The sequence below is a fragment of the Augochlora pura genome, chromosome 8 (assembly GCF_028453695.1).
Source record: "Augochlora pura isolate Apur16 chromosome 8, APUR_v2.2.1, whole genome shotgun sequence".
Classification (NCBI taxonomy): domain Eukaryota; kingdom Metazoa; phylum Arthropoda; class Insecta; order Hymenoptera; family Halictidae; genus Augochlora; species Augochlora pura.
Genome location: NC_135779.1, coordinates 6,489,235 through 6,516,739, shown reverse-complemented (window position 1 = coordinate 6,516,739; position 27,505 = coordinate 6,489,235). Strand labels below are relative to the sequence as shown.

At 42.8% G+C, this 27,505-nt stretch overlaps 1 protein-coding gene across 1 annotated transcript in view; it reads left to right on the top strand.

Moving 5' to 3' along the window:
* Positions 1 to 27,401, top strand: part of LOC144474446 (guanylate cyclase 32E) — a 35,500-nt gene extending 8,099 nt beyond the window's left edge. The window contains exons 2-20 of the mRNA XM_078189290.1: positions 10,186 to 10,389; positions 11,601 to 11,798; positions 16,230 to 16,352; positions 16,856 to 17,051; positions 18,224 to 18,301; positions 18,605 to 18,849; positions 19,744 to 19,889; positions 21,752 to 21,890; positions 22,331 to 22,421; positions 23,282 to 23,490; positions 24,425 to 24,607; positions 24,684 to 24,788; positions 25,217 to 25,288; positions 25,565 to 25,730; positions 26,314 to 26,521; positions 26,590 to 26,724; positions 26,803 to 26,915; positions 27,017 to 27,168; positions 27,360 to 27,401. Coding sequence (XP_078045416.1) covers positions 10,201 to 10,389; positions 11,601 to 11,798; positions 16,230 to 16,352; positions 16,856 to 17,051; positions 18,224 to 18,301; positions 18,605 to 18,849; positions 19,744 to 19,889; positions 21,752 to 21,890; positions 22,331 to 22,421; positions 23,282 to 23,490; positions 24,425 to 24,607; positions 24,684 to 24,788; positions 25,217 to 25,288; positions 25,565 to 25,730; positions 26,314 to 26,521; positions 26,590 to 26,724; positions 26,803 to 26,915; positions 27,017 to 27,168; positions 27,360 to 27,401 — 2,790 coding nt within the window. The 5' untranslated portion in view covers positions 10,186 to 10,200. The remainder of the gene's footprint in view (positions 1 to 10,185; positions 10,390 to 11,600; positions 11,799 to 16,229; positions 16,353 to 16,855; positions 17,052 to 18,223; positions 18,302 to 18,604; positions 18,850 to 19,743; positions 19,890 to 21,751; positions 21,891 to 22,330; positions 22,422 to 23,281; positions 23,491 to 24,424; positions 24,608 to 24,683; positions 24,789 to 25,216; positions 25,289 to 25,564; positions 25,731 to 26,313; positions 26,522 to 26,589; positions 26,725 to 26,802; positions 26,916 to 27,016; positions 27,169 to 27,359) is intronic.
* The last annotated feature ends 104 nt before the right edge of the window (positions 27,402 to 27,505 follow it).

The following is a 27,505-nucleotide window of genomic DNA, read 5'->3' as shown; positions in this document are numbered from 1 at the left end:
AGGTTCTTCTATATTATTAAGTTATTCTTATTAAATTGTTGTTTCTAGTATATTGTTGTTTCTATTATATCCTTGTTTCCATTAAATTGTTGGTTCTAGTATATTGTTATTTCTATTAAATTGATGGTTCTATTATATCGCTGCTTTTCTTATATTATACTTTTCATTACATTTTCTATAAATAAAATTCATAGATTTTCCATAAAATGTATTAATTTCACCAACTCGAAACCCAACATTTGCAACTCCCATTATCGCTTCGACCAATCAATTTCCAAAGTTTTCAACGACAAGCTTTAGGGTAGTTCCATCCCCCGATTAACGAACACCTGCCTCGGCAGTAACGCTTCGCGTTCCGACAACCGCGATTGATTTTCAGTAAAATCGAGCGCGCAGTCTGATCGCGTAATTTCTGCTCGCAGCGAGAGAGTCGTAATCTCGCCTAATCAACTCCGCGCGTCGCTCTTGCGTCATCGTGCCGCAATTACGGCTGGCAGGGAACGCCGGGGGGCTGAGGTAATCAATGTCGGGCGACGTTTCCGCGAGCGGCCCCGGTATCTTCGTTGGATTTCGGTGAGACGACACGGAAATGATGCCGAGAGTATGCAAGAGTATGCAAGAGTATGTAAGAGTATGTAAGAGTATGCGAAAGTATGCGTAACAGGCGATTCACTACAAATTTCGCAGGACATCGCGGTTTTTCCTTTAGGCGCTCGCTTTCGAGAAACTTCTAAATATAGTTCGCCGGGTCTGCGCAACGTGTTCCACATATGTAATAGCGCGCGTTTGTTTGCGCGGACGCGTAGAAGCGGCATTGGCGCGGCGCGCCGCGGCGAATCGTAACGCGGCGAATATGACCGAGAGCCATGCTGTCCATCGTCGTTGTTGCTCTCCCAAGGAAATAGTAATAAAAACCGTGCAACCCGTTGCTTTCTCTTGCGACCTTGACGGTGTGACGGGCCCCCTTACGGAGGAGCGATTTCGAAAACGCCTTTCCTCGAATCTTTTTCGTTCGCGCGGAACGGGGATCCCCCGGCGGCGACCTTCGCGGCCACGATTCGCGCTCGAATAATTCATTCATAGTCGCGCGATTTCGTAACTGGACGGTGATAGGAGTTCGACGCGTTGGGTAATTGACGGTTCCTTGATGCGGAAAAGGGGCGTCTGCCAAATTTCGCAAGGCGCGGTGGTGTTTCAATTTTTTTCGTTCTGGCGTCGTTCGCTGTTTTTGAAATGTTTTATGGGAGGCGGAGCATAGAAATTCTTTCTATGTTAATTGTTTAAAATTTTGTTGTTTTAATACGTGTATCAATGTTAAAAAGATATAGTTGGATTTTTCATTTATCATAGCAATTTTTCGTTCACGTTTTTTTAATTCACGATTTCTTATTTATATAAAATCTAAATTCTAATAATAAAATCTAAATTCTGATAATAAAATCTAAATTCTAATAATAAAATCTAAATACTAATACCAAAATCTAAATGCTAACAACAAACCCTAAATATTAATGAAAAGCTCACTGCTCACAAAATTCTGTCTTACCATGACCCTCCCTTCCCTCCTTAACATCGTCGATTACGGGATCCACGGGGGTCCGCGCGCAGATCTCGCTTATCGACACCGCGGGACCTCCCCCGTGATTCCAAAAAATCGGGCACCCCAACGGGTCACCGCCAGGGCCGTATAATTCCGATCGTATCACGCGGACTGCGAAGGGGGAACGAGGCGATCGCGCGATAAAACGCGCGTTAGGAGGAATATTTATACAGCGGCGCGCGATAAGGGCGGCAAATTTATCCGGGACAGGCGGAAATACGCGCGGCGAATGCCGGAGACGGGCGAGGCGCGTTACCACCTTTACAACCGGTGTGCACCTGTCGCTCGCTAAACGGTTCCGATCGTCCGTGTGCCGTGGCTGATGCGACACGAGTGGCCCATCGTTTTTCCCGGAGTGAAACCATGGGGAAACGCCATAGTGCGTCGCTATAGGTACACGATGCTTGGTGCGACTCGTTTGCGTACGCATTTTTCATCGGGGAGGTGGCTTGGAAACCGATGCGTTTCGAGATGCGCATAATTTTTGTGAGTATAGGTGAAAATATAGTGTGTGGAAAGGCGGATAAGTGGTTTGAAATTGTTTTGCAAGGGGATTTTTATGGGATTTGGAGGCGCGCTTGAGATAGCGATATTAATATGGAAAATTGCTTCATTTCTGTGAGAATAGATGTGTGTTATTGTCAATAAGATTTTCAAGATGAAATTTTCAAAATGGGCTTTCAATAGAATTATAAATATTTTAGAATTGTTACAAATCCATTTTCCATGGAAATTGCAAGGTTCTTCTCGAAATGCAACGCCTTTGGAAGATGGTATTATTTTTATAAATATAACAGTTGAGCGATTGCAAGTAAGGCTTAAAACAAGGTTTTTTAATATTATTATCGAAAGCATTTTCCATGGAATTTTCAAGATATAATTGCCTTGAAATTCGATACATTTTCAAAGTCCTCTAACACTATAATGCAAAGCCCTTAGAAGCGCGAATCTTGGATCAGAAATAATCTTTCGAAGTAAAAATGCTCTTCCATATAAATATTAAACAATTTTTCTAACTGTGCTACAATCTTGAAAATGGTTTTCGTTACCTAGAAACCTATCAAGCTAAGCAATAATTGCATTTCATTTTCAACTTATTTAAAACAAGAGATCTCTGAGCCGGTTACAATTTATACTCGAAAATCCTCCGATTTTTATTGTCTAAGTTGAAACAACATCGTCAATCCCCAACTAGAAATTACTAACAAAACAGCAGCGCTGTCGCGCGTCTATTTTTACGCAGTCATCTTGCGCGATTGCAAATCCGCTAAGTACACGGTGTTTAAATCGAATGATTCACGGTTGCGCGGACTTCCTCGATGCCTGCACCGAGTATTCTCGGTAGCCAGCATTTATTCGGAATTAGCATAACGAATGAACAGCTATATTTAGACGCCGGTGTTTCTATTTTCTCCGCGACTCAACCCCTATCGGTCGCGGGATCGACCGGTTAATTAACATTCGTTGCCGCACGTGACCCGTATAACCGCCGCGATACTTTCATTTCCGGAATATATTGAAAGAGGCGCGCGCACGAGGCTGGCCGGCCGGCCGCGAGAGACGAATAAAACAGAGGCCGGGGCTCGTTACGGACGTGTTAATGGCAGCGGCTTTTAGCGATCCACGTCGGATGGAAGGAAGCGCGATGGCAGCCTCTGCGCCGATTGTTCACGGCGCCGTAAATCTGTTTCGGACGTTTAATATCCTACCGTTTATAGCCCGCATCTACCGATCCGCCTTTCGCTCGCCGACCGAACCGAGGACTGGTACGATTTAACCGCGAGAAAGAGAAGACTGTATGGGTGATACGTTTTCCCGAAAAGTTCACCGTTGTTTCGGAACTTCGATTTTTATGGGGAACGCCGCTTTTAAGAAATTGTGCGCCACGAATTTGTGAAAAATGCGAATATTTCGGGCGGAAAATCGGTCACTGCTTTTTGTTACTTATTTCCTGTGAATATTGACTTATGTATAATGATTTTATATTTTATTCGTATTAATATATTTCATTTGCTTTTAATACTTGTGCTATAACAACGAGTCAGAAATTAAGAAATTATAATTTCTTATAAGTCGAAATCAAATTGAATTTTTCTATTATCGGAGTCTAGAAACGGAAGTAAAAAAAGGCAGTACAAGAAATAAAAATTATCTGGTTATATTAAAATAGTTAAGACACTACACCCTTGCACTACAACTAAAAATAATTGTAGTGCAAGGGGTTAAAGTCGAGTTTTTTAAAAGTAGATCTATTGAATACGCAGGATCTAATAAATATTAATATTATTAATTCCCACTATATCAAAATAAAAATAAATTCTTCTGTTATCAAACTCTGACTCGTTCTTATAATGCAAAGGGTTAGAATGATCTGAAATCAGTCAATCGCATCGTGGAATTGGCAGCGATCGATTCGCTTCGAGCTCTGCCACGCCGTTACCCCTTTTTTTCGCGTCACGCGGGACCGAATAACACTTTTACCGGCTCTTAAAATCCGGAGTACGCGTCCCGAAGAGAGACCGACGACGACTGTAACTACCGATGAACAGATTTATCGATCTGTAAATCGCGTCCGATGTTTTTACAGCTCGAAATCGTTGATGAAATCGATGATACGGTGAAACGAAGCTCGCTCGCTTCGTTCATTCTTGACGCCGTGCATTTTGGTGAAATTGTAAATAAAAAAAAAAGGAGAGGCGGCATATTTGTCGTACACGTGTACCGTTTGATTGATGTTTAAACTTTCGATGGAATTTGGAAGAGTTTTGTTTGCGGATATTTTTTGCGCGCTTTTCGCATTTTTTCGAGATGAATGGGTTTGGGAAATTTTTAGGTGGAGAGTTTATTTTGTAAGTGGTGCATTTTTCTTTGTTTAGAGATTGTTGAAGGATGGCGTATTTGTCAATTAAAAAATATAGGTTAATTATGACGAAAGGTTTCAGCTGAAATTTCGATAGTTTATTTTGTAAATGGTGCATTTTTCTTCGTTTAAAAAATAGTTAGAGGTTGGCGTATTTGTCGATTAAAAAATGTAGGTTAATTGTATTGAAAGGTTATGTCAGGATTAGTCAATCAAAGCTATGATTAAAGTTTAGTTAAAACTTGGGTAGCATATTTTGTAAATGGAGCATTTTTCTTCATTTATAAAATAGTTAAAGGTTGGCGTGTTTGTCAATTAAAAAATATAGGTTAATTACGTCAAGAGATTAATATCAAGATTAGCCAATCAAAGTTCTGATTAAATTTCAGCTGAAACTAAAATTACAATAAACTGAACTATCAATATATAATTTAATTATACAAACATGTAAAATTTGTCTAAATTAATACATACAAATGCAGCCTGAGAATGGACGCGCACCACTTAAAAACCACTTCGAAAACAAGCGATCCATATAAAGCAATCTTTTGCCACGATCGCGACGAACGCGAGCAAAACGGGGCGCCTCTTTTTCACCAAATAAATTCGACGTCTGCCCCTCGGGCAGTGATCGTCGATCGAGAAACGGGTACAATGTATCGATCCGCGTCCTCGGGTCCGAATCAAAGGGTTAGCCGAACCGGGGCATGCGTCGGCAACGGTTGCGCAAGATCGGCCCGCTGACTAATTAGCGAAAGTCCGTCCGCCTAATTTGATCTCGCGAGTCGACGCGATCGCCGCGCCGATAAAAAAAAAAAGCCTCGCGAATGTTTGCTCGAGCAGAATCGGCGGACCGTCACCGAAACATCGGAGCGTGCCACGCGCGCAAAAACCGATCCGAACGGACACGCCGCGGCGCGGATGATTAATCGGGCTTTGCGTTAGGCTCGCGGGGCGGCTCGCGTTTCACAATTAACATGTAAATCGATCGACGAGGAACGAGCCGCGAGAGAAAGGTGGTCGGACGTCAATTCCGTCGGCGATCTCCTTTCGGCATAAAAAATGGCGGACAATGTTATCTCGTCGGAGATAAATCTCTCTAGAGAGCGCTGGAGGGGGGAGAGAACCCAATGGAGAGAACACGACGGAGAGACGCGATTTTTATCTGGTTAATTATTGCCAGACACGGAGAGGCGCGACGTGTTTGATGGAGCTCGCACGCGGGATTCTGTGGGAGCCATCGATCGCCCGTTCGCCGTTCGACGCCGGGAACTAATTCGCTCGGTTAAGGGGTCGTGCACCGGGTCACCGGGTCGAAGAAACGCAAGGCGGTTACTTTTCTCGGGAGCTGTAGCCCCCCCGACCGCTGCTTCCAACGTGTTCTCGTGTTTAACGTGATCGATTGTCGGGCTACATCTTGTTTCGGTGGAAGAGAGGCGCACGGAGAACGAGGCTGAGTGGCTGAGATACGAAATAACGAGCGGAAGCTTTTTGCGGGCTCTTGGTTTTGCGATGGAGCCGGGCAAATTGTTTTGTTTGCGACGGGAAATTACAGCGAAGCAATTTAAAGATATTATTAGCATTTTTATGCTTTTGAAGTCGTTGTTGTGTTATTTAATTAATTGTGATATTTAGTTGAATTTCGAGGGGAATTATTTAATATTTAGTTAAATTTCAGAAGTGATTACTTAATATTAAATAAAAGAATTCTGCTGAAATTAGGTAGACTGTTTTTCTATTCGATAGGAAATTCTTTGAAGCAATGTAAAAATATAATTAGAATTTCTGTGGTTTCGAGGTCGAGGTTCTGTCATATTAATTTATTAAAGTATTTAATTATTATTCGGTCTTTATCATTGTATCAATTTTATATCAAAGCATTGATTCTGCTATGAAATATGCTTCATAAAAAATTGAAATAATTAAATTGAAATAATTACTGAAATATATGAAAGTGTAACACGAATTTCTGCATCTTCAAATTTCCTAACCAGAAATTCAAGTAATTAGTATTAATCTTCCGAGGCACTATTAAAATTGTTCCATCGCGTCCCAAGATAATTTTATACCAATTTAATACCAAAATAATTTTATAACAATTTAATACCAAAATAATTTTATACCAACGATGTTCAGATTTAAAAAATTATTAAACAGTAAAACTATTGATACGACTCGCAAGAATCAATTTCTTATAAAAGTGGACTCCGTTAAAAACGGCAATGCTCTGAATTTTATTTCATGTTCGCATTTAAAACGGCTTCGTCCGCAAAGAGTTACCACTCAATGGCAACAAACATAATTCCCCGACTTTTTTCGGAACGCGTGTTCGACGTCCAGCAAGTTAATAAACGAGGCATCTCGTTAACCACAGTTGCGGAGCAGGGCCAGTCCCGTTCGCCAGTTTGTCGAACATCCGAGCACCATTCGACGCTTTCCTCATACCTCCCGACATTCCTCGTCGCCGTCGACGATTGCGTTTTTCCTCGTCGATTTTTTTCGCGCGGAGAACAACCGCGGCGATAAAAGTGCGTGCTCGCTGACGCAACCCGTCTAATTATAATCCATTCTCTCATCAGTGGTCGGCTCTCTATCGCGGGACACCGGTCGCTCACTTATTATTAATAGTGCTCTATTTTAATAATCCGTGAAAAAAAAAGAAGTGTGAGAAGCCCGTCGAGGCCGAGAGACGGGTTATACCGTTCGGCTAATTACGCAACGGGAGGAGGAAGAAGGTTACTTAGACGGATCGCCGCGGAGAGATCACGGGAAGAAGCGCCACGGGGCTGGAAAAGAAGAAAGGAAGGCGCTTGACTCTCGCGCGCCGGTCATTGATTAATAACAGCCGACCGCGGACGATACCGGGCCACGGATAAATGATTATTTTCCAACGATACCGGCGCGTGGGAAAACGTCGGAGTACGCGCGGAATACGGGACAAGCTCCTCTCCCGTTGAAACATTGCACACGCCCGCGGATCCCCGCGCAACAGTATGTTTGCCTCGCTTATGCATATGCATGGGGACGCGTCGTCGCGGTTTCACGGCGAGCAGAGGATCCGCCAGGGATCCGGCCGAGGGGGGAACGGGTAATTTCATTTCAGCCGCGAATCTTTCTCTTGGACGCTGTTCGCGGAACACACGGGTTCGTGTGCCGGCGCTTGTTAGCTCGCGGATTTTATGCGATTACCGCGCGCTGTGTGTCGGCCTTCGGGAACGTCGGATAACGCGTGAGAAATTTTGGCGGACCGTTGGCCGCGGCTCTGCTTTATCCCTTTTTGTAATTCATACGTTGTTCCATAATTCGGATAAACTTTAAAGTAGTTCTTTATTTTTCCGAACTTTTTCGTTATTATTTTGAATTTATGAAACACTAAAAGCAATGATTTTTTGGTAAATTGATTCTTGTGATTTGTAATAATAATTTCACCGTTTAACAATTTTTTAAACTAAATCTTGTTGATATTAATATTATTTTCGGACGTGATGGGACGATTTTAATATTGCCTCTCGAGTGCAAAGGGTTAAATCGTGAAGTACCATTTATATCGTTGATTTCGCACGGTGCAAAGTGACGAGTATTAACTCTTTGTTATCAATGTGTTATCACCCGTTGTTCCTTTCATTTCGACTTTGTACAAGTAATTATATGTTTTGTCGAAAATATATAGACTAAAATATTATATAAAATACTATTTTAATTAGCGGTTTCGTTCTGGTTAACGTTGACTTCCTAGTCACCGACTGAAGAACAGTGTGCGTTGTCATCCGTCGCAAGTAGAAATAGCACGTCACGACGAGACAACGAGAGACTGAGACATAATAGATGTACGAAATGGTAAATAGACTATAAATAGTTTTATCGTCTCACGTAATAGTCTTTGGCAAATAATTTTCTTAAATGGTAGTTAAACACGGGCGTTACGTAATTCAGTATACCTAGGCATGTCCATGTGTACGTAACTGCTACTGCAAAAGACTACTTGCCAAATCGTATATCACGGGAGAAGATAAAAATATTTATACTATTTAACTATTTAATATATTTAAGCCATTTATCTATTTAAATATTCGAACTACTATTTCAAAAATCAACTTCTCCCAAAATCGTTTAATTGATAAAGAAATTACGCTCGCTATACCTAGATCAGAGTGTACTTAAAAATCCAACCAAATTTCCCTCCTTTTCCCTCACCAAACAAAAGAAAAACAAGCAACGTCGTACGCGGCTAACAGGTTAAGTCCAATTTCATAACAACAAATTCAATTGAATTATTATTTGGTCATGTCTTTATATGCTCTCAAGATAAAAGATGGCAATTTCGTTGAATTAAAAACGCGGTAAAATTTCTGCGCCGTATGGGTCTATTTATTTCTTGAGACTTTGTGCCCCGAAGAGTTAACGCACTTAAGGGAGCAGTCGTCGACGTCGTCGTCTCCAAGATCTTTAAAAACCCTGGCAAACCCTGTTCCAACAACCCCGCTGCAATTTTACAGAGCTTGTACCATTGGTTAGTACCTCTCTCTCTCTTCCGTTTCTCCCGTAAGAAAAGCACGGAACTATCGCGCGGGGCGTTTTCGAGGCTCGACCGATCGAGACGTCGGAGAAAATAGCACGCGGACGACTCGTGGCTTTGCTGGCAATCGGGTCTCACGCTCTTACCGCGGCACAGTCGGCCAGAAAAAGGCGGGGTGCCGGGGGGGGGGGTGTATAGTAACGGGGTAATCGTAGTGGTCCAGTGATTGCGGGTGAACCGGTGGGCGAGAATGCAGGAAGAGGAAGTGCGCGCCACTCCATAGGAGATTGATGGTGTTTATTGCAACCCCGTCGCGCTTACCGCTTTCATCCATTACCCTCCCTCCCCCTCTCTCTCTCTCTCTCTCTCTCTCTCTCTCTCTCTGTTTCTTTCGCCCGCAAGCTTTTATTGGCCCCGCTTGCAAAATAAAAGCACGCGTGCGCCCGCTCTCTCGCTCTTTCGTTCTGTTCTCTTGCTCTTTCGTTTACTTGTCCTCTTCTTCGTTCTTTCGTTCACTTGTCCTCTTGCTCGCTCTTTCGTTTACTTGTCCTCTTTTTCGTTCTTTCGTTGACTTATCCTCTTGCTTGCTCTTTCGTTTGCTTGTCGTCTCGTTCGCTCGTGGTCTCGCTCGGAAGTTCTCTCGTTCGCTCGTCCTCTCGCTCGGTTCGGTCTCTCGTTCGCTTGTGGTCTCGCTCGGCTCGCGAAACTGCAACGATTGCATTGCCGCGAGTGATGGACGAGCCACCAGGACGGTGCAATCTATGATAAAAGCACCGGCGAAAGTAATTCCATCGACGAGTGGCTTTTGCGGTGACTCTCTATCTCTCTATCTCTCTTTCTCTTTCCTTTTTTATTTCTTAATCTAGCTGTCTCTCACTCTCTCCTCCTGACTCGATTTTTCCTCCCTTCTTCTCCTTTTCTTTAGCGCCTCCCGATTTCTTTGTCTCTCAATTTCTCTTCTTCTCTCGCTTTCTATCTCTATCTATCTCTCTCTTTCCCTCTTCCCTCCTCTATCTGTCTCCCTCTTTTACTCCATCCGTCTATCTCCTTTACTTTGTCTGCCCCTCCATTTTCCTCTATCCGTCTCTTTCCATTTCCTCTGTCTGCCTATTTCTGTCCTTCACTTTTCTTCTCTGTCTCTGTCCATCGTCGTCTCTTCTCGTCTCAATTCGACGACACCGTTGCTCTACGATCACCTTGACTGCGAAGGTTCCCCGACTGGGCATGCTACTGGCAACCGTGGAGAGGGCTTGTCTATTACTAACGGCGATCCACGTGCTACTCGTGAGGGGCGCCGACGCGGAGACCTTCACCCTCGGATACATCACCGGCTCGAAGAGACCGCCAGGGGACCAGGAGTACCACAAACCCGGCTTTCGGATATCCGGCGCGATATCGCTCGCCGTGGACGAGGTAACGCATCCCCCCCTCCTCCTTCAAGCTTTCCCTTTCTCTTCCTGTAAGCCTTTCTCTAATAGGAATAGACCGGCGGACCGCAATTAGCGCGGAAGTCGTTAATTGATAGGGTTCGAGAGCGCCGGTTATCGCGCGACCGAAATAGAAACGAATTACGAGCAACGGACACCTTCTTCCTTCCTCTTCTTCCTCTTCCCTCTTCTTTCTCTTCTTCGTCTTCTTCTTCTTCTTCGTCTAACTGCAATCGGCTCGCCGCGAAGTTTATAATTGCGCTCCGCGGATGTTTGCGCGGGAGTGATATGCGCCGGGTATGCAAAGCATCGGGCCGCGCGGACAATGAATAATGCAAGATTTGTACGCGGGAGATCGTTCACGGTATATTTAGCATCAACGGTTGTTCGAGACTTTCGCGGCCGGTGTGCACGCGCGGAAATTGTTGGAGCGTGTTGGTCGGACGGGGAACGAGTTCATTAGGTTCGAAATCGAGGAGTTTTAGAGTAGTGATTTAAAGTGTTTATCGGAGTTGGGCATTGTTTGAAGGAATTTTTGTGGAAATTGTTAGTTAAAGAGAAAAGTATTTAATGAGGCAGAGATGAAAGAGAAGAATAGTTAAAATAATGAAATTCTAATAAATAGTGACATTTCATTTAGAAATAAGAAATAATAAATTTGTGGTGCTATTTGAACGATTTCTTAATTGGGTAGAAAATTTAATTATCATACGAATTATACATTCAATTATTAGCGAATATATATATACTAAGTCAACTCATATCTCCTCACTCGTTATTCCAAATCAATTATTTTAACTGACACCCAACTCTGATAACAAGGGACGTCTCGTTTCATCGCTATCAAAACTTTAGTTACCGCGGAAGTCGCGTTCGCAATGAATCGAGACGAGGAGTCGCGCATAAACATCAGCGGTCTATTTATAAAGTATCTATAAATCCAAGGCACAATGTATTTTATGCTTGGCAGTAGTCCCGCTTGGACTTATATCCGTCGTTCCGATGAAGCGACCGATACAAGCAGTCGAAACCCTGGGTCTACCTAGACCCAGCACTTGCCAAATTAATTTCGAACGGTTTCGTTCCAAGCGGAAAATTGTCCGAGCATTTCGGACTCGATGCACAGTAATCCAAGATGCGTTAATTCGCGACGTAAAGACAATTTTACAACTATCATCGTTCCTCGGGGGGTCGCAGGTGAACGCTGGCGAGCTGGGCCGACGTGGACACAAGCTCGACTTCGTCGTAGCCGAGACTTATGGGGTAGAGGAGACCAGCATCCGTATGACCGCGGATCTATGGACGAAGAACATCAGCGCGTACATCGGTCCCCAGGAAACCTGCATCCACGAGGGCAGAATGGCGGCCGCGTTCAACCTCCCCATGATATCTTATGTGAGTGACATTACATCGATCCCATAAACTACGTTGGAAACTATGAAACGGGCGTTTTTGTATAGGCTGTGCACAGCTTCGACGCCCGTTTCATAGTTTCCAACCTGATACATCGTTGCGCGTTTTCTGCGAACGCCACGACGTCATTATTTATTTAATACCATGAACACAATTTTTACAATTATTAACTATATCAGTATGCAACGGCACGATCGATCAAAAAACCACGTGGTATCGGGAATCATCAAGAATCATTAGAATGATCATAGTTCGTCGCGGAAGAAGGCGCTTTTTATACGGTTTTCAGCCGGTTCTCTCTCTCTCTCCCTCTCTCTCTCTCTCTCTCTCTCTCTCTCTCTCTCTCTCTCTCTCTCTCTCTCGCGGATGCATTACTTCGGTAAATCCAGCTAAATCCGGACAACCACCCTTCGGCCGAGCCACTCTCGAGCACACGCGTGCGAGTATGCTCTTCTGGAAGCACTCACCGGTCGAGTAACAAGTTGCCGCGTGCATGCTTTTAGTCCGGCACCACTTTTATTGCGGTTCCTCTCGGACGTGTCGGGAAATTTGCGGCCGCGGAAACATTCCCCTGGTTATCCTATTACCTGGAGTTATCAAATATATTCATTAGGCGGGCAAACATTTTTGTATGGTGATTGCGGGGGACGTAAGTCGGGCGAGAATGGCTTCACCCTTACGGGAATTTTAGTAATTTTAATTGCCTTGATTATTTTATTCGTTCCTGTTATTTATATTGTTTTAATAATTTTAAGAATTTTAAGCATTATAATTTTAAGTATTATAATCATTTTAATTATTTGATCATTTCTGTCATCTAACAAATTCGGTCGTTTTAATTGTTTTAATCGCTGAAATTATTTTAAGTGTTTCAATCATTCTAGCTATTCTAATAATTTTAATCGCTCGTATATAATATATAATTATTCTGAATTCAATAAATTACTGTAACATTGTGGACATTGTTACAGAGTTCGTCGAACAGCTGCATCGACGCGAAACATTGACTTTCGACAAAAGCGTTAATTTTCTAAGCGCCACAAAATTATTATCGAAATGGCAATCGTTACAAGCAATCGAGTCAATGATCTACTCCATCTCTCCAGAGAGTAACATAATTCGCTTGCTATCCGATTAGATGAAACACGAGATACGTGCTACATTATCCAGGCGAAATCTCTTCGAGGGTGTACTCCTCAAAAAATTGATAAGGATCTAAATGGACTGAATCACGGCCAGCTGTGCACTTCTCAGCAAGACGTCCTTTCCCGAATATAACTTCAACCTTGTCCCCTGTCACATATGTAACGCGTGTAACTCGTCACGCTGTAACTACGTGTGATGCTCTCTTAACGAAGATTTCGCAGATAGCAACAATTAACCCTAAAACGCCTTACTGAATTATTAAGTTTAATTTACTCAATAATTAGCTGTAACTTTCATTTTTCGGCATAAGTGAAATCGTTGAGTTGCCGGCGACTCAAAATAAAATTATTATTATTAAAAATTTCTGAAATCTATATTTTTATAATAGAAGTATTATTTTGGAACAGTTATGAACAATTTTAGCGGTGCCTCAGAGTCACCAAATCGATTGTAAAAGATTAATCGTTTCTGTGTCGGCAACCCTTACTGACCAATAGACTGTTAACCCTTTGCACTCGAGGTCATTTCAACTGTAATTTTAACACAATTTTTCTGACATCTAGCGTTTCCATTTTACATGAAACATTGCATTTTGATGCATGCAAGATTTAGTCTTGCAATTCTTGCAACAATAGTTAGACTTTCAATAATTCCTCAAATAAAACTTTCTAAATTAAGAATAAATTAACAATAGAAATATTATTTTAGAACATGACGTAGCAATTTTAGAAGTGCCTCAGACTCCCCACTCGATACAAAAGCATCAACATCCAAGGGAACGGTGCAAAGTCGCCAACAGCCCCATAGAAATGGCAACATTTCCGCAGCAACGCGGATCGTCTCGCAGGGAAATTCGCGGTCGTAAAATACGTAGCACGCGACCGAAAACGAGAATCCGCGAACCCTTCGGAATCGTCGAACAGTTCGAAATCCACGAATCGTTCGGGCACCGTCGACCCATTCGCAGCCGTCGCCTTCGCCGTCGCAGCCGAGCGAACCACGGTTATCTCCACGTAATAGCCCACGAGCGCGGGTCCCGGCGCGTCGGTGTTTCGCCGCGATCGTTTTTTCGCTTGTTCCCCGACGTGATCTGGCGGTGCAATGCGCGGTTTAAGCTCCCGAGAGCGCCGGGCCAACCGGGCAAATAAATTATTCGCCGACCACCGAGGAATACGAATGCGCCGCCGGCCGAGGTTACGACACGTTTAACCCATTCAACGCCGTCGTTTGCCCGCGAACGCCTTTATCTATTAGCTCTACCCGGCGCGCATCCCGGGGATTCTCTGCCCGTTTTCCGGACCGCGCCGCGGCCGACTGAAAAACCGACGCCGGCTCATTAGCCGCGAGCCGTTCGAGAGATTCTTCGGCGTCCGACTCGTTCGCGTCGCATTTTTCCGAAAATTCCTCTTTGCCACAGCGATTTTAGTTTTAGTTCGAGGCCGGATTGCGAAATCGCCTCTTTGCTGTTTTACTTAAAGAGAGAGAGAGAGAGAGAGAGAGAGAAGGGTTAAGAGCGAATTGCAGCGTTTTATCGCCGCTTTTGCCTTCGAGATTGTTATTCAAGGATTATCGCTCAGCTTTAGAAAGTTTCAGCTGCGAGTGGATATTATTAGGTTGTTGCATATGAAATATCGAATTTTTAAGCGAGTACATAGAACTGCATATCTTTCTTCAAAAGCCATTGATTTAACCTCCTGAACCCTTCTGCTCTTCGTAATTAGGAAAAAACTTGAAATAATAAACGCTTCGAGTAATAAACCCCACGATAACAAACGCCTAAAATAACAAACGCCTGCAATAATAAATTGATAACGTCGTTAAACTAGCTCGAGTAAAAATAGCCTAACGGTGTCTAACGGTGCCTAAAGGTGCCCAACAAAAGAATTTCTTCCAACTACCCAAGCAACGTAAAGAAACTGCCTTATCGTTTTGTAAGTTGTCTTTCGCAGCTCGGAAAGACTTACGAGGGAATTCGAGGGTGCAGCGGTGGCGAGTGACGCGCGACGGCGTTCTGAAGAATGGCGTTCGAGGAAAAAGGCCGGTAATTGACGCGAAAGAGAGCCGGGAGAGAAACGAGAGAGGCATCGTGGTCTAGAGACCGACGAAGCTATTCCCGCGCGTAATTCATTAGATTTCTTTTAATCTCGCAGCTGCCGCGGAAGAAGCGCGCCGGGAAACGGGAGGGAAAAGAAACCGTCCGTCTTCTCGGGGAAATTATCCGGATCATTGAACTGTTTCCAACGAGACGGTATTGGGCCGTCGAAAGTATAGGTGCACCGTTTTACGACCCGTCGAAYGAGTACTTTGTTGGATGGACTCCTGAAATTAACCCTTTAATYGAGTGACGACTTTAAGGCTTGAAATAAATGTTAAGGCTTCAAAATAATTTTTAAGGTTGCAAGATAATTTTTGAGGTTTCGAAATCATTTTTAAGATTTCAAAATAATTTTTAAGGCTTCAAATCATTTTTAAGGCTTCAAATAATTTTTAAGGGTTTAAAATCATTTTTTAGGTTTCAAAATAATTTTTAAGGCTTCAAATAATTTTTAAGGGTTTAAAATCAYTTTTTAGGTTTCAAAATAATCTTTAAGGCTTCAAATAATTTTTAAGGGTTTAAAATCACTTTTTAGGTTTCAAAATAATCTTTAAGGCTTCAAATAATTTTTAAGGGTTTAAAATCATTTTTTAGGTTTCAAAATAATTGYTAAGGCTTCAAAATAATTTTGTATCAAGTTCACTGACATTCAAGAATTGTTAAGAATTTTTTAACAGTTRCACGAGTGGCAAAATTCAATTCTATAGTGTGTGAAATGCGACAGGTTATGTAAAATGGAAACGCTATAAGTTATAAGTATAATACGTTGGATTTCGAGTTAATATGGCTCTGATTGTCAAGGSTCAACCCTTTGCACTCGAATTGTGACTCTAAGACAACACTGAAAATTTCTATATCTTGTTAAAAGATTATTTATAAATKATCACAATTGTAGAGAAATTGTGAAATCCGGACAAACCCTTCCGTCGTCGTTTCGTTCGATTTCGCGTTMGGCCATCGGCGATCACGTGTCCTTACCGTCTCTGAATACTTGCAACAGAGCAGCCTAGAAACCGAATGCAAATTYGAGTCCGCTCGCACATTTATCTCTCTACCTGGCGGCCGCGCTCACCTGGATTCCGACCTGGCAATAACTATCGCTCCGTATAATATAGTAGAGAGAACCGCGGGCCGCATCCAGGTCGCGACTGCACGATATCGTTTGCTTCTAGTTTTGCACGCACCGCGCGTCCTCCGACAAGAAGGAATATCCGACGTTCGCGAGGACCAGGCCGCCGGACACGCAGATCTCCAAATCGGTCGTCTCCGTGCTGTTGGCGTTCAACTGGACCAAAGTGAGTGAATATAGCGTTGCGCAATTAACATCTTGTAACATCGTTAATTGTCTATAAGGTTCCACGTTCTTGAAAATATGGATCGAAATGATCGATTGACTTTCGTTCCTAAAATATTGCTTGACCAATAACGCTTCAAGAATTCTTCTTCTTTTTCGGGATACTTGGCGATCAAAATTAAGCTACAGTCTCCTGTTTAATTGTCTAACAGCTATTATATGTTAAGTAACTTAACTCCTTAAACTACAGCAACAAGACAGTACCTTAGCGACTAATTAATTGACATTATACATACATTCGTTCTTTCTCCTATTTCCTCGATTAATAATTTACCTAAAGAGCTTGAAAAAATAAATTTGATTATTTATTATTATAAATGAAATTGGAAAATATATTCATGCAGACGAGTTTTGCCTAAAGCTCAGCAATCGAATTGTAGTACACTATGATATCATAATATTTGAGACATGTAATCAAATTCGCGTGATTGCTTGAACTTCCAGGTGACGTTCATGTACATGAACTCGTCGCGTTACGAGTTCAACAAGATGTCGACGGTGGCGCAGACGATACTGTCGGCGTTCGACGCGGCCGGCATCACGGTGAACTTCCTGCGTTCCTGGCAGGAGCCGTACTTCGACGGCTACACGTCGAATCCGTTCCACGATATCGTCAGCGAGACGTATCTGGAGACGCGCAGTGAGTATCTCGTTAACCCCTTTGCGCTACAACTCCTTTCACGTTGCGATGATTAGCATTAAACTAATATTTTCTTTAATAGGACCAGATGTGATTTTTGTTTCTTGCACTGTCTTCATTTACTTCCGTTTCTAGACTTTAATGATTCAATTTGATAATAATTGAAAATAATTCAATTTGAATTATTGAATTATTAATAATAGACAAACTCAATTTGGATTGTTGAATTATTAATAATAGACAAATTCAATTTGGATTATTGAATTATTAATAATAGACAAATTCAATTTGGATTATTGAATTATTAATAATAGACGAACTCAATTTGGATTATTGAATTACTAATAATAGACAAATTCAATTTGATTTCGATGCAGAAGAAATTAATATTTATGTATAATATGACTCGTTGTTATAGTGCAAGGGGTTAATATCCGTTTCCTTGCGAAACAGAAAAAAGAAGAGAAAGAAGGAGAGAAAGAGAGAGAGAGAGACACCGTTTTCCCGAACGAATCACGGCAACCTCGTTTCTTCTTAATTTACGATGATCGCGATAACGGTGAAACGATCCCGAAACAAGGAGAGGCACTTTTCCCCAATCACGTTTCACGCGTGTCGCCTCGCGAAACAGGCTTACCCGCATTTTAATTCTACGCCGGCCCGCGCGGCGATAGGCCCGCATGCCACGAGACACACACGGGGGCCCGGAATGCGACGCGCGGCGAATAGATACCAGCCCTAATTCACCCCATTGATTAACGCCGGCTATTTCGGTTTCATCCGGCTTCTAAATATAGCCCGGAATATTTTCTAAAACCTGTTGGCGATTGTTACGCAAATCCGGTGTACTCTTGCCGCTTTGGAATTGTTTAAAATTAGGCTCTGCTCGTATATGAGTCGTTTCCATTAATTTTGTTAATTTGTGTATTATATCAATTCTTTGGCTATGGTAGATTTTATCGCATTTTTCTGAAAATATATTTCAGTGATTAAAAGACCGAATTTCTCTGATTTAAGATGTTTTTATTTATTTCTTTTTATTCTAAGCAGTATTGCTACTGTAAATATGAGGAATAATTAATATTAATGCATAGATTAGGCGAAAGGCGAGCCTAATCGGAAACGGAATCCCTGTGGACTTACCGAAAACATATCGTCGCGTTCTGTTCCAGTTTACGTGATCCTAGGCGACTATTACGAGCACATAGGTCTCTTGATAGCTCTGGACGAGAAGAAGCTCTTGGAACAAGGTATAAATCTGCTGTAACGTAATCAGGCACGTATACCTGACGTTATATCTAAAATAAAATTTGTAATAATAGCATCGCGATATTATAAATATAGATTGAAGAGTTTGAATCAAATTTTTAACAGAGGGTTACAACAATAATCTCTCAATAATATACAAGCGTTCTGAATAGTAAAAATGATCAGGCAACCCTCCGCGAACAGTCTTTAAATAATTAATTTCGCCACTGGTTCCCTAACTATTTTGTGAACAACATTAAACTGTCATCGATCGACGAATAAGAGCATTCTCATTGTCTCGACAGGAAAGTATTGGGTCGTCGGCGTCGACATCGCACAGTACGATGACAACGATCCGAATAAGTACTTCCGCGACGTGTGGGGCGCGCCTATGCAGTCGTCCATACTGAAAGCGTACCGAAGCTACTTCAGCGTGGTCGCATCCGCGCCGATCTACTCGGCGAACTTCACCCAGCTGGTCCACGTCTACCGGGAGAAACCGCCCTTCAACTTCAGCAACCCGGCGCAGAAAATGGGCGGAACAGTTCAGGTGACTATTGCAATGTCTTGGACACGGATTTTTAACGAAAGTCGAGAGTTGTTTGAGTATATTGTATTTTAATTATATTGTGTTTCAGTTATATTGTTATTCGAGTATATTGTATTTCAATTATATCATAATTCGAATATATTGTATTCTAATTGAATTACAATATAATTTAAATAGTATAGCGTATTTCAGGTAAATTATATTTGAATTGCATTGTAATTCAAGTGCATCGCGTTTCAATTACATTGTAATTCAAGCGTATTGTAATTCAGGTACACTGTACTTCAATTAAATCGTAATTCATCCACATAATTCAAAGTTAATTCAATCGATAGTTATTTCAAGCGCGAATACAATTCAAATAGAAAATTACTTTAATTACTAAGAAGTTTAAATAGAAGCTAACAATAATTTCTTATTACTTACATCAATCGAAATAAATTATTCAGAGCAATACAATCTATTTCTTACTGAATTACCTCGTAATTTAAATCGAACGCAAATCCGATTTACAAATTGCAATATAATTATCAATTAACTCGAACTACTGCTATTAATTAATAATAGCAATTTGCACGACTCTAAGGCAGTGTTTCTTCCATAAATAAAATTATTAGCCGACGGTCGCAAGAAAGTTCGAACGAGCGAATTTCGAGGCACGCGTGGAAAGCCATCCGTCCCGTTTTCCGCTCGATACAAATTTCCGCTCGATTCTTCCCTTACGTCTCGCTGGAGGAACGAACGCTTTATCCGCCGGCCGATCTTTCCGCGTCCCGGGATTTCAATCCGATCGCTTGCGCGCGGGGGACCGCTCGATCAGGATCGGGGCGCGGGAAAGTCGGTGCTCAATTTTCAAACGTAATCCCTTGATTTTTTTTTCGTGTTATAAGGCAGATCGTGCCGGAGACGGCGTATCTGTACGACGCGGTGCATCTCTACGCCAGGTCGTTGCTGAAAGCTCTGGACGACGATCGCGATCCCCGCAACGGCGTAGAGATGGTGGCGAGGCTTTACGGCGTCAATTACCACAGCGCCATGGGGTACGTACGGGAAGACGGGAGGGGGAGCGAGACCCCTCTTGTCTGCTATTTTTCAGATTATCCTCAGATAAGGCAGGATCGGTACGAGCCGGAAAGTCGATCCTAATTCTAGAGACTCGAGTTAATGCCTCGATTTACAATCTACAGAGGAAATCTAGAATTTATGGAGGAGTGGAACACGGTTGAGCCGAGTTATTTGATTTGTTTCGGGTTTTATTCGAGTTGGAGTTTATTCGTACAACAAGGTATTAATTGAACAAGAATTTAATAGAAATTAATTGAATAGAATTAATCGAATAGAAATTCATTTGAATAAGAATTTATTCGTTTAAGAATTCATTGGAATTAAATCTCATTCGTATAAGAAATCGTTCCAATAAGAATTTAATAAAATCGAAATTAATTCAAATGAGAATTTAGTCGAACAGAAATTAATTTGAATAGAAAGTTAATCGAATGGAAATCAATTGAATTTAATCGTATAAGAAATAATTCGGATAGAATTCTCCTCGAATTAGAATTTATTTTGTATAAGAATTCATTGGAATAAAATTTTATTCGAGCAAGAATTAATTCGTATAAAAAATCATTCCAATAAAATTGCATTCAAATAAGAAGTAATTCGTATAGAAATTCATAAAGTAAAGATACTAATGAATTTAACTGCAAATAATAGAATATAAAGTGTCGCCTAGAACATAAACCTTCGAATTTTTTTAAACTGCTCAATCAAAGAATTTCTCCAATTGATCGAATAAATAATTAACAAAAATCCACAAATTAGAAGAATTCGTATAAAATACTCGTCTAAGGGAAACACATTCCTATAATTACGCGACCACCACAATATCTAATTCCCGTAGCATTACCGCGTCGCGGACAGTGACAACGAAGCACCATTATATCGCCGAACAAAGAACGAGAACTGTTGCGCAAAAAACATCGACGGGAAACGGATAACGCGGAGACGGGTAAGACGCATCGCGGCGGCATCGATCAAAGTAAAAACTTTCGAAACGAGACGATAATTCTCGCTGAGACGTCGCGACGAGGTCGACGAGAACGGAAGCGACGCGCGACGCGTCGCTGCTGTATCTCCGCGCGGAAACTCGTCGAGTCGAGTGATTAGGGGATGAATTATGGGTCGCGAGATAGTCGCGAGATAATCGCGTGGGAAAATTGCGCGACGAAGACGCGCGAGCCGATTCCGTAAATTAACGCGACGCATCGCTCGTGTATTTGTACGCGCAAAACTTTTCGTGTCGAGTGATTAGGGGATGAATTATTGCGAGAGATAGTCGCGAGGGAAAATTACGCGACGAAGACGCTGGAACCGATTTCGAAATTAACGCGACACATCGGTCGCGCATTTCCGCGCGAAAACTTTTCGAGTCGAGTGATTAGGGGACGAATTACGGCTCGGGACAGTCTCGAATCTAAATCCTCGAATCGAGCGATTAGGGGATGAATTATGATCGCGAGTGGCGCGAGCCGATCTCGAGCTTTCCTTTCGGGGAAAAATCGGTCAATTCCGCTTGCGGATCCCGGACTTACGGTAACGCGTTCCGCCACAATTTCGAGCAGGTTAATTGTCCGTATAAAGGATCGTTCTATAAATTTCCGGCGAACGTTTACGATCGTCCCGCGATGCTAACGGCCGCGAGTAGTCGGATCGATGCGCGATCCTGCCCGCGCGGTGTCCTTCCCCGCGATCGATGCCGCCCGCGTTATGCAATGTTCTGTCGCCTCGTCCTGCGGTGTCAATTATCGAACGGAACGCGGCGAAGAACAACGTTCCGTAATTCGCGACGGGGTTTAACGCGCCTTGCGACGCCTGTTACGAGGTGCATTGTCTGTCCCAGGTACACGGTTTACATGGACGAAAACGGCGACGCGGAAGGCAATTACACTCTGATTGCGATGGACAATCGGCCGGAGAAAGGACACGGCTTGTATCCCATTGCGAACTTCATCGGCAAGGAAAATGGCACCAACCTGCCGGTAAGATGCTTGGTTTTTAATAGCTGGAACTATTTTTTACGTAAAATTAATCCTTTGCGGACGAGGGGCCAGTCTATATTATATTTGTATTATTTAGAAATTAAAATTAATTTGTATACAAGACAATCGACACATCTGAGAAAATCGCCTTGTTCTGCTACCTTGTTTGATTGTAAAAGTTATGGTCCACTGAGGGTTACGGTTACTAGGCTTTTGGAAAAATTCAATAATTCTCTTAGTTTAAAAAAAATGAGTAGCTATGGATTTATATAAAATATACTGCTGTTTTATAATAATATAAATGTTTTCTAAGTGCAAAATGTCAGCTTATGGTCATTTAAAATTCAGATTTTCACCGAATTCTTTCGTATACAAAGTAGCAGCGATTTTCAGCGGTCGGGCAAGTCTTTGGAGCTTCTCTTGATTTTCTCTTGTTCCAGAAACTTCGATTAACAAGAGAGATCTCCTGGGTCGGCGGTGGACCACCAATCGCGGAGCCTCATTGCGGCTACCATGGCGAAAAATGCACGTGTACGTACCAGCGATCCCTTAACCCGTACAAAATCGTTTCAGATTGCTGCGAAAGATCAAAAATTAATTTCACATCCTTCGATCGTATTCTTGACAAATATCCTTCGCAATTAATATAATTAATGAAACCAAAGTAGATATAAATAAAACCAAAACGAAGGTGTAAGAGTGAGCTAAATTTTTACGGCCAAATCGCCGGTCGCTAAAGCGTTAAGAGAACAAAAGGGCAAAGTGTGAGACCAAAAAGAATTCGAGCAGCAATCTGTCGCGTCAACATTCGATTCCTTAAAAGTCGGATCTCGGCGGAGGGTTACACGCGCGACGGCGATCTCTCGATCGCATTCCGCGCGAGGTTATGTCGTCTTGCGGGGTGAAAGAGCGTTCCCATTCGCTCAGTTCAGCTCCCGGTCAGCTTTCTCTCTCTCTCTCGGGGCAGCTTCACGGCCGAGAAGTGCGCGGCGGCAAACGTCAGCCGTTCGGGACCTTCAAAATCTCCATATGCAAATCAGTCAAAGGGAAACGCCCTCCGCCCTTCCCGCGTTACCATTTTCGTTTCCTTTAATTGAGATCGAATATACACACACGCGTGTGCGCGCGTACATGTCGGCCACGTAACCGCGATTACCGAATTACGCAACCGATTGCGGCGCACCGATTTCGACGTCACGCTCGCCGCCCGGTCGCATCGGGGGTACAATTAAAAGAGAAGGGGACGAACATCTCTGACCCAGATCTCTCTACCCGCGAGAAGAGAGAGAGAGAGACGAACAACAATCGGATCGCGTGGCCGGGATCCGACGCGGGATCGATTTTTTCGTTCGCGACAAGGTAGCCTCTCATCGTTCGGTTTCCCTCCCTAGCTCACACCGCAGAGATCGTCGGCGGGATCGCCGGTGGTTTTCTTCTGACCGTCGCCGCGGTGCTGCTGGTGCTCTACAGGAACTGGCGGTACGAGCAAGAGCTGGACTCCCTGCTGTGGAAGGTGAACTACAAAGATATACAGATCAAGGAGCAGAAGGACGAGTCGGCGCCGATAGTCAACGAGGCGCCCGCCAAATGCAATTCCAAGGTAAATGCGGGGACGCGCGGACCTTTGGGAACTTTCCTACGACGTTCTATCTACACGTTCGTCCCTCCACCCTTTTCGTTCGCCACCCCTTTCGTATCGTATTCCAAGACGCTCGCGACCAAGATTCTCCTATCAAAATGTAAACGATGCGATTGCTCCGCGTTCGAATCAATTTCTGCGATCGCCTAGCTAATCAGATCGGCCGGAAAACGGCATCTCGCTGCGTTGCCTAGTGAACGTGAAGTCTCGGTATGGAAAACATGATTTTTTAAATAAAGATTTTAGTGGGCTGTATAATGTACGCTGTTTTTGTTACGCTAAAATGACAGATTTTTCTCTGGAAAGTGAAGTGCTAAATTAATTAATTTTTCTTTAGTAGAATTCGATTTTGTTTGCGATTAGTAATTTATTAATAGTAATTTGTTTAGTAATAAATATAGAGTAAAAGTGTTATTAATAAACCGGGAGTTAGGTGTATTTGCGATATAAACTAATTAAGTGGAATTTAAAGCAGCGAGAGCACTGTAAGAATTTCAAAAATGTCAGAGCACTATTTTTATTTCAATGGGAGTATTAAAAAGCTAATATAATTTTTACTAGGCTACTTGCAATAATTGAACTACTTTAAGCGAAATAGGAATTGTGAAATTGTCACAAATAGAGGCTCAGTAAAAATGTAATTCTAAAAATATTAAATCCAAAAATAATTCTCTTAACAATTTTGATAAAACAAAACCGGCGACGCAATATTATTAAATCCTCATGCCTCCACAATATCATATTTCCCCAATATTAATTTCTCCCACAAAACCACACAAACCCCATCCGCCCCCATGGAATTCGTTGCACTCGAAACGGTCGGGCGTTGACCCCAGCGAAGGGGTTAAGAAAGAACTCGAGTATCACAGGCGACGATATGTGATTTTCTGTTCAGCCAATGACGCAGCCCATCGTCCGTACGAGCCAGGTCTCTCTCAGCTCTAACCCGGACGCGGACTTTCGCTACTCGATGATTTACACGCAAATCGGCGTCTACAAGGGTCGCATATTCGCGGTGAAGAAGGTTCGGAAGAAATCGATCGAGATTACGCGCGAGATGAAGAAGGAGCTGAAAGTGGTGAGTGCAAGCTCCTCCGGCCGCGGCGATAGAGACACGTGTGGCGTGAATCGATGGGAATTTTCTTTTTTTTAAGATGCGTGACCTGCGACACGACAACCTGAACGCCTTCATCGGCGCGTGCACAGATCCGCCGAACATTTGCATCGTGGTCGAGTATTGTGCACGCGGCAGTCTCAAGGTAACAAGATAGCTGGCAATTAACCCTCGGACGGCGGGGTCATTTTCGCAATCGTATTGTTGGCCATTCGTTTGGAAATTTTGTGAAACATATTTCTCGATATTTTTGAATTTTTCTGAATATTTTTAGATATTTCTGAATTCTTCTGAATATTTTTAAATATTTCTGAATATTTCTGGATATTTTGAGATATCTCTGAATATTTCTGGATATTTCTAGATATTCCTAAAAAATCTTTGAACTACAGCAAACTAATTATCCCCTCCGTCATTCTCGACGCAGCAGCAATTAATTTCATTTAATTGCCGGAAGCGCAACTTAAATACCCCGGCTAAAAACAGACCAAACCGTCGCCGAGAGTTAATTAAATAAAAGCACGCACCGCATCGGCAACATTTTCCTCCGTTTCTTTCTATTTTCTCGCGCAGGACATACTGGAGAACGAGGACATGAAGCTGGATAACATGTTCATGGCGTCGCTGGTCGGCGACATCATCCGAGTAAGCATATATCCCCTCCTTGACTTCCAATCGACCCCGCGAATTTCATTCTGCCGAATCGAACGGGGATCTCTCTCTCTCTCTCTCTCTCTCTCTCCATCGAGTCGTAAACCCATCCGCGTAAAGCTCGCTGACAACTTCCACGATAAAAATACTGGAAAACCTTCCCCGCACCGCTTTTCTTCCCTTATGAATTTTATCGGAGACGTTTCAACCCCCGCGCGCGCGCGCCTCGAACTTGACGAGAGAGACGAGTATTTCCACCGGTTTTTTCAGGGCATGATCTATCTGCACGAGTCCGTCATCAAATATCACGGCTCTCTGAGTACGTCGAACTGCCTGGTGGACTCGCGGTGGGTCGTAAAGCTGGCGGATTTCGGGCTGCACGAGTTCAAAAAGGACGCGGAATGCGAGCCGTGCGACGTCTTGAAGAAATACCACGGTACGTTCGCCTTGAGACCGAATTCTTTCTCCCATGCATTGTACACTTCGTGGAACTACGATATATAGAATCATTGACGAAGGATATTAACTAAGTTTAATTTTAGAAATATTGTTGAATGTGAAAGTGTTGGTAAAAGTCGCGAGAATTCATTTGGTATTAATTAATGATTAAATTAACCCTCTTAGTGTTGAACGATGGGTGGTTGTTGGTTAGTCTTGTAAAAATATTGTTTTCTTGATAATTTTATTTCTTATTTCTCGTTCTTTTTAAAATTTGATAATTATCAGGTTTTACGAAACTATGGAATTTCTTTCTGAAACTTTATCAAACTATATCAAACGAATTTTGTATATTTGCCTCGTGTATATATGATTTTTTAATCGGCACTAAAAGGGTTAAAGGTAAAAAAGCTACGGTGCCTAAATCCTTGAATATACTACTACCTATACTACTTCCCAAACGACAACCTTCCAACCCCAATCACCCCAAAAATAATTAATCCGCAGACATCAAATTCCCAAAGCAATAATCCACAACAATTTCACAACAAACGTTTTGCTCACCAACACGAATTTCACAGGTTTACTATACCGAGCCCCGGAGTTTCTGCGATCCAACCGAACCCAGATACCAACCGCCCGGGACTATCAAAGAGGAGACGTCTATTCATTCGCGATCGTCTTGTACGAGCTGCAAGGCCGTCACGGCCCCTACGGGATCTCGGATATCTCCGACTCGGAGATCCTAAAGAAAGTGATCGCCAGGGACCCGGCCACGGAACCATTCAGGTAACGTAATCGCCGGATTAAAACTTTGCCAACCCTTCAGCAACTCTGTTTTCCTTCGATCAACGCAGACCGCCGTTGGATCAGCTCGAGAACTGTTTCCATTTCGTCAGAGACTGTTTAATAGAGTGCTGGTCCGAAGACCCGGAGATCCGGCCGGACTTCAAGATCATCAGAAACAAATTAAGACCGTTGCGAAAGGGGATGTGAGTACTTGAAACCCTCGTCAATTAAATTTCGCTTCAATTTCTCTATTTCTTAAAAAATGTAAAATTATATTCCAGGAAGCCGAACATCTTCGACAACATGATGGCAATGATGGAGAAGTACGCAAACAATTTGGAAGCCCTTGTTGACGAACGGACCGACCAGCTCACCGAGGAGAAGAAGAAAACAGGTCGCCTAATGTTCTTCCATCGTTTTCATTCGATTCGGTGTCCCCCCCCTCTCTCGTCTTTTGTTTTCTGTTTCCACAACGACGTTTCTTGCCTATTTCAGACGCTCTGCTCTACGAGATGCTGCCGCGGTACGTCGCCGAGCAGCTGAAACGGGGCCACAAAGTCGAGGCGGAGAGCTTCGACTCCGTTACCATTTACTTCAGCGACATCGTCGGCTTCACCGCTATGTCCGCCGAGAGCACGCCTTTGCAGGCAAGCCGTTCTCTGTCCGACCGTGCACGCCGAAGGATCTCGCCGCATTTGGTCGCCGTGCTACTTTCACGCCGCGGTGCACCCTTCTCTCGCGCCTCTCTCACTTTTTCATGAGAATCGGCTACGGTGCAAAGGGTTAACTTCTTATTTATTGAACAAGATATATGAAGCTTTGTTTTATTTACGAATAGAAAGATCGGATATGGCTGAGTAATAAATTAATGGCCGAGTAATATATTAATAGCTGAGTAATAAATTAATAGCTGAGTAATAAATTAATAGCTTGGTAATAAATTAATTATGTCTGAGAAATGAGTCAAAGTAACAGCTATTGTTC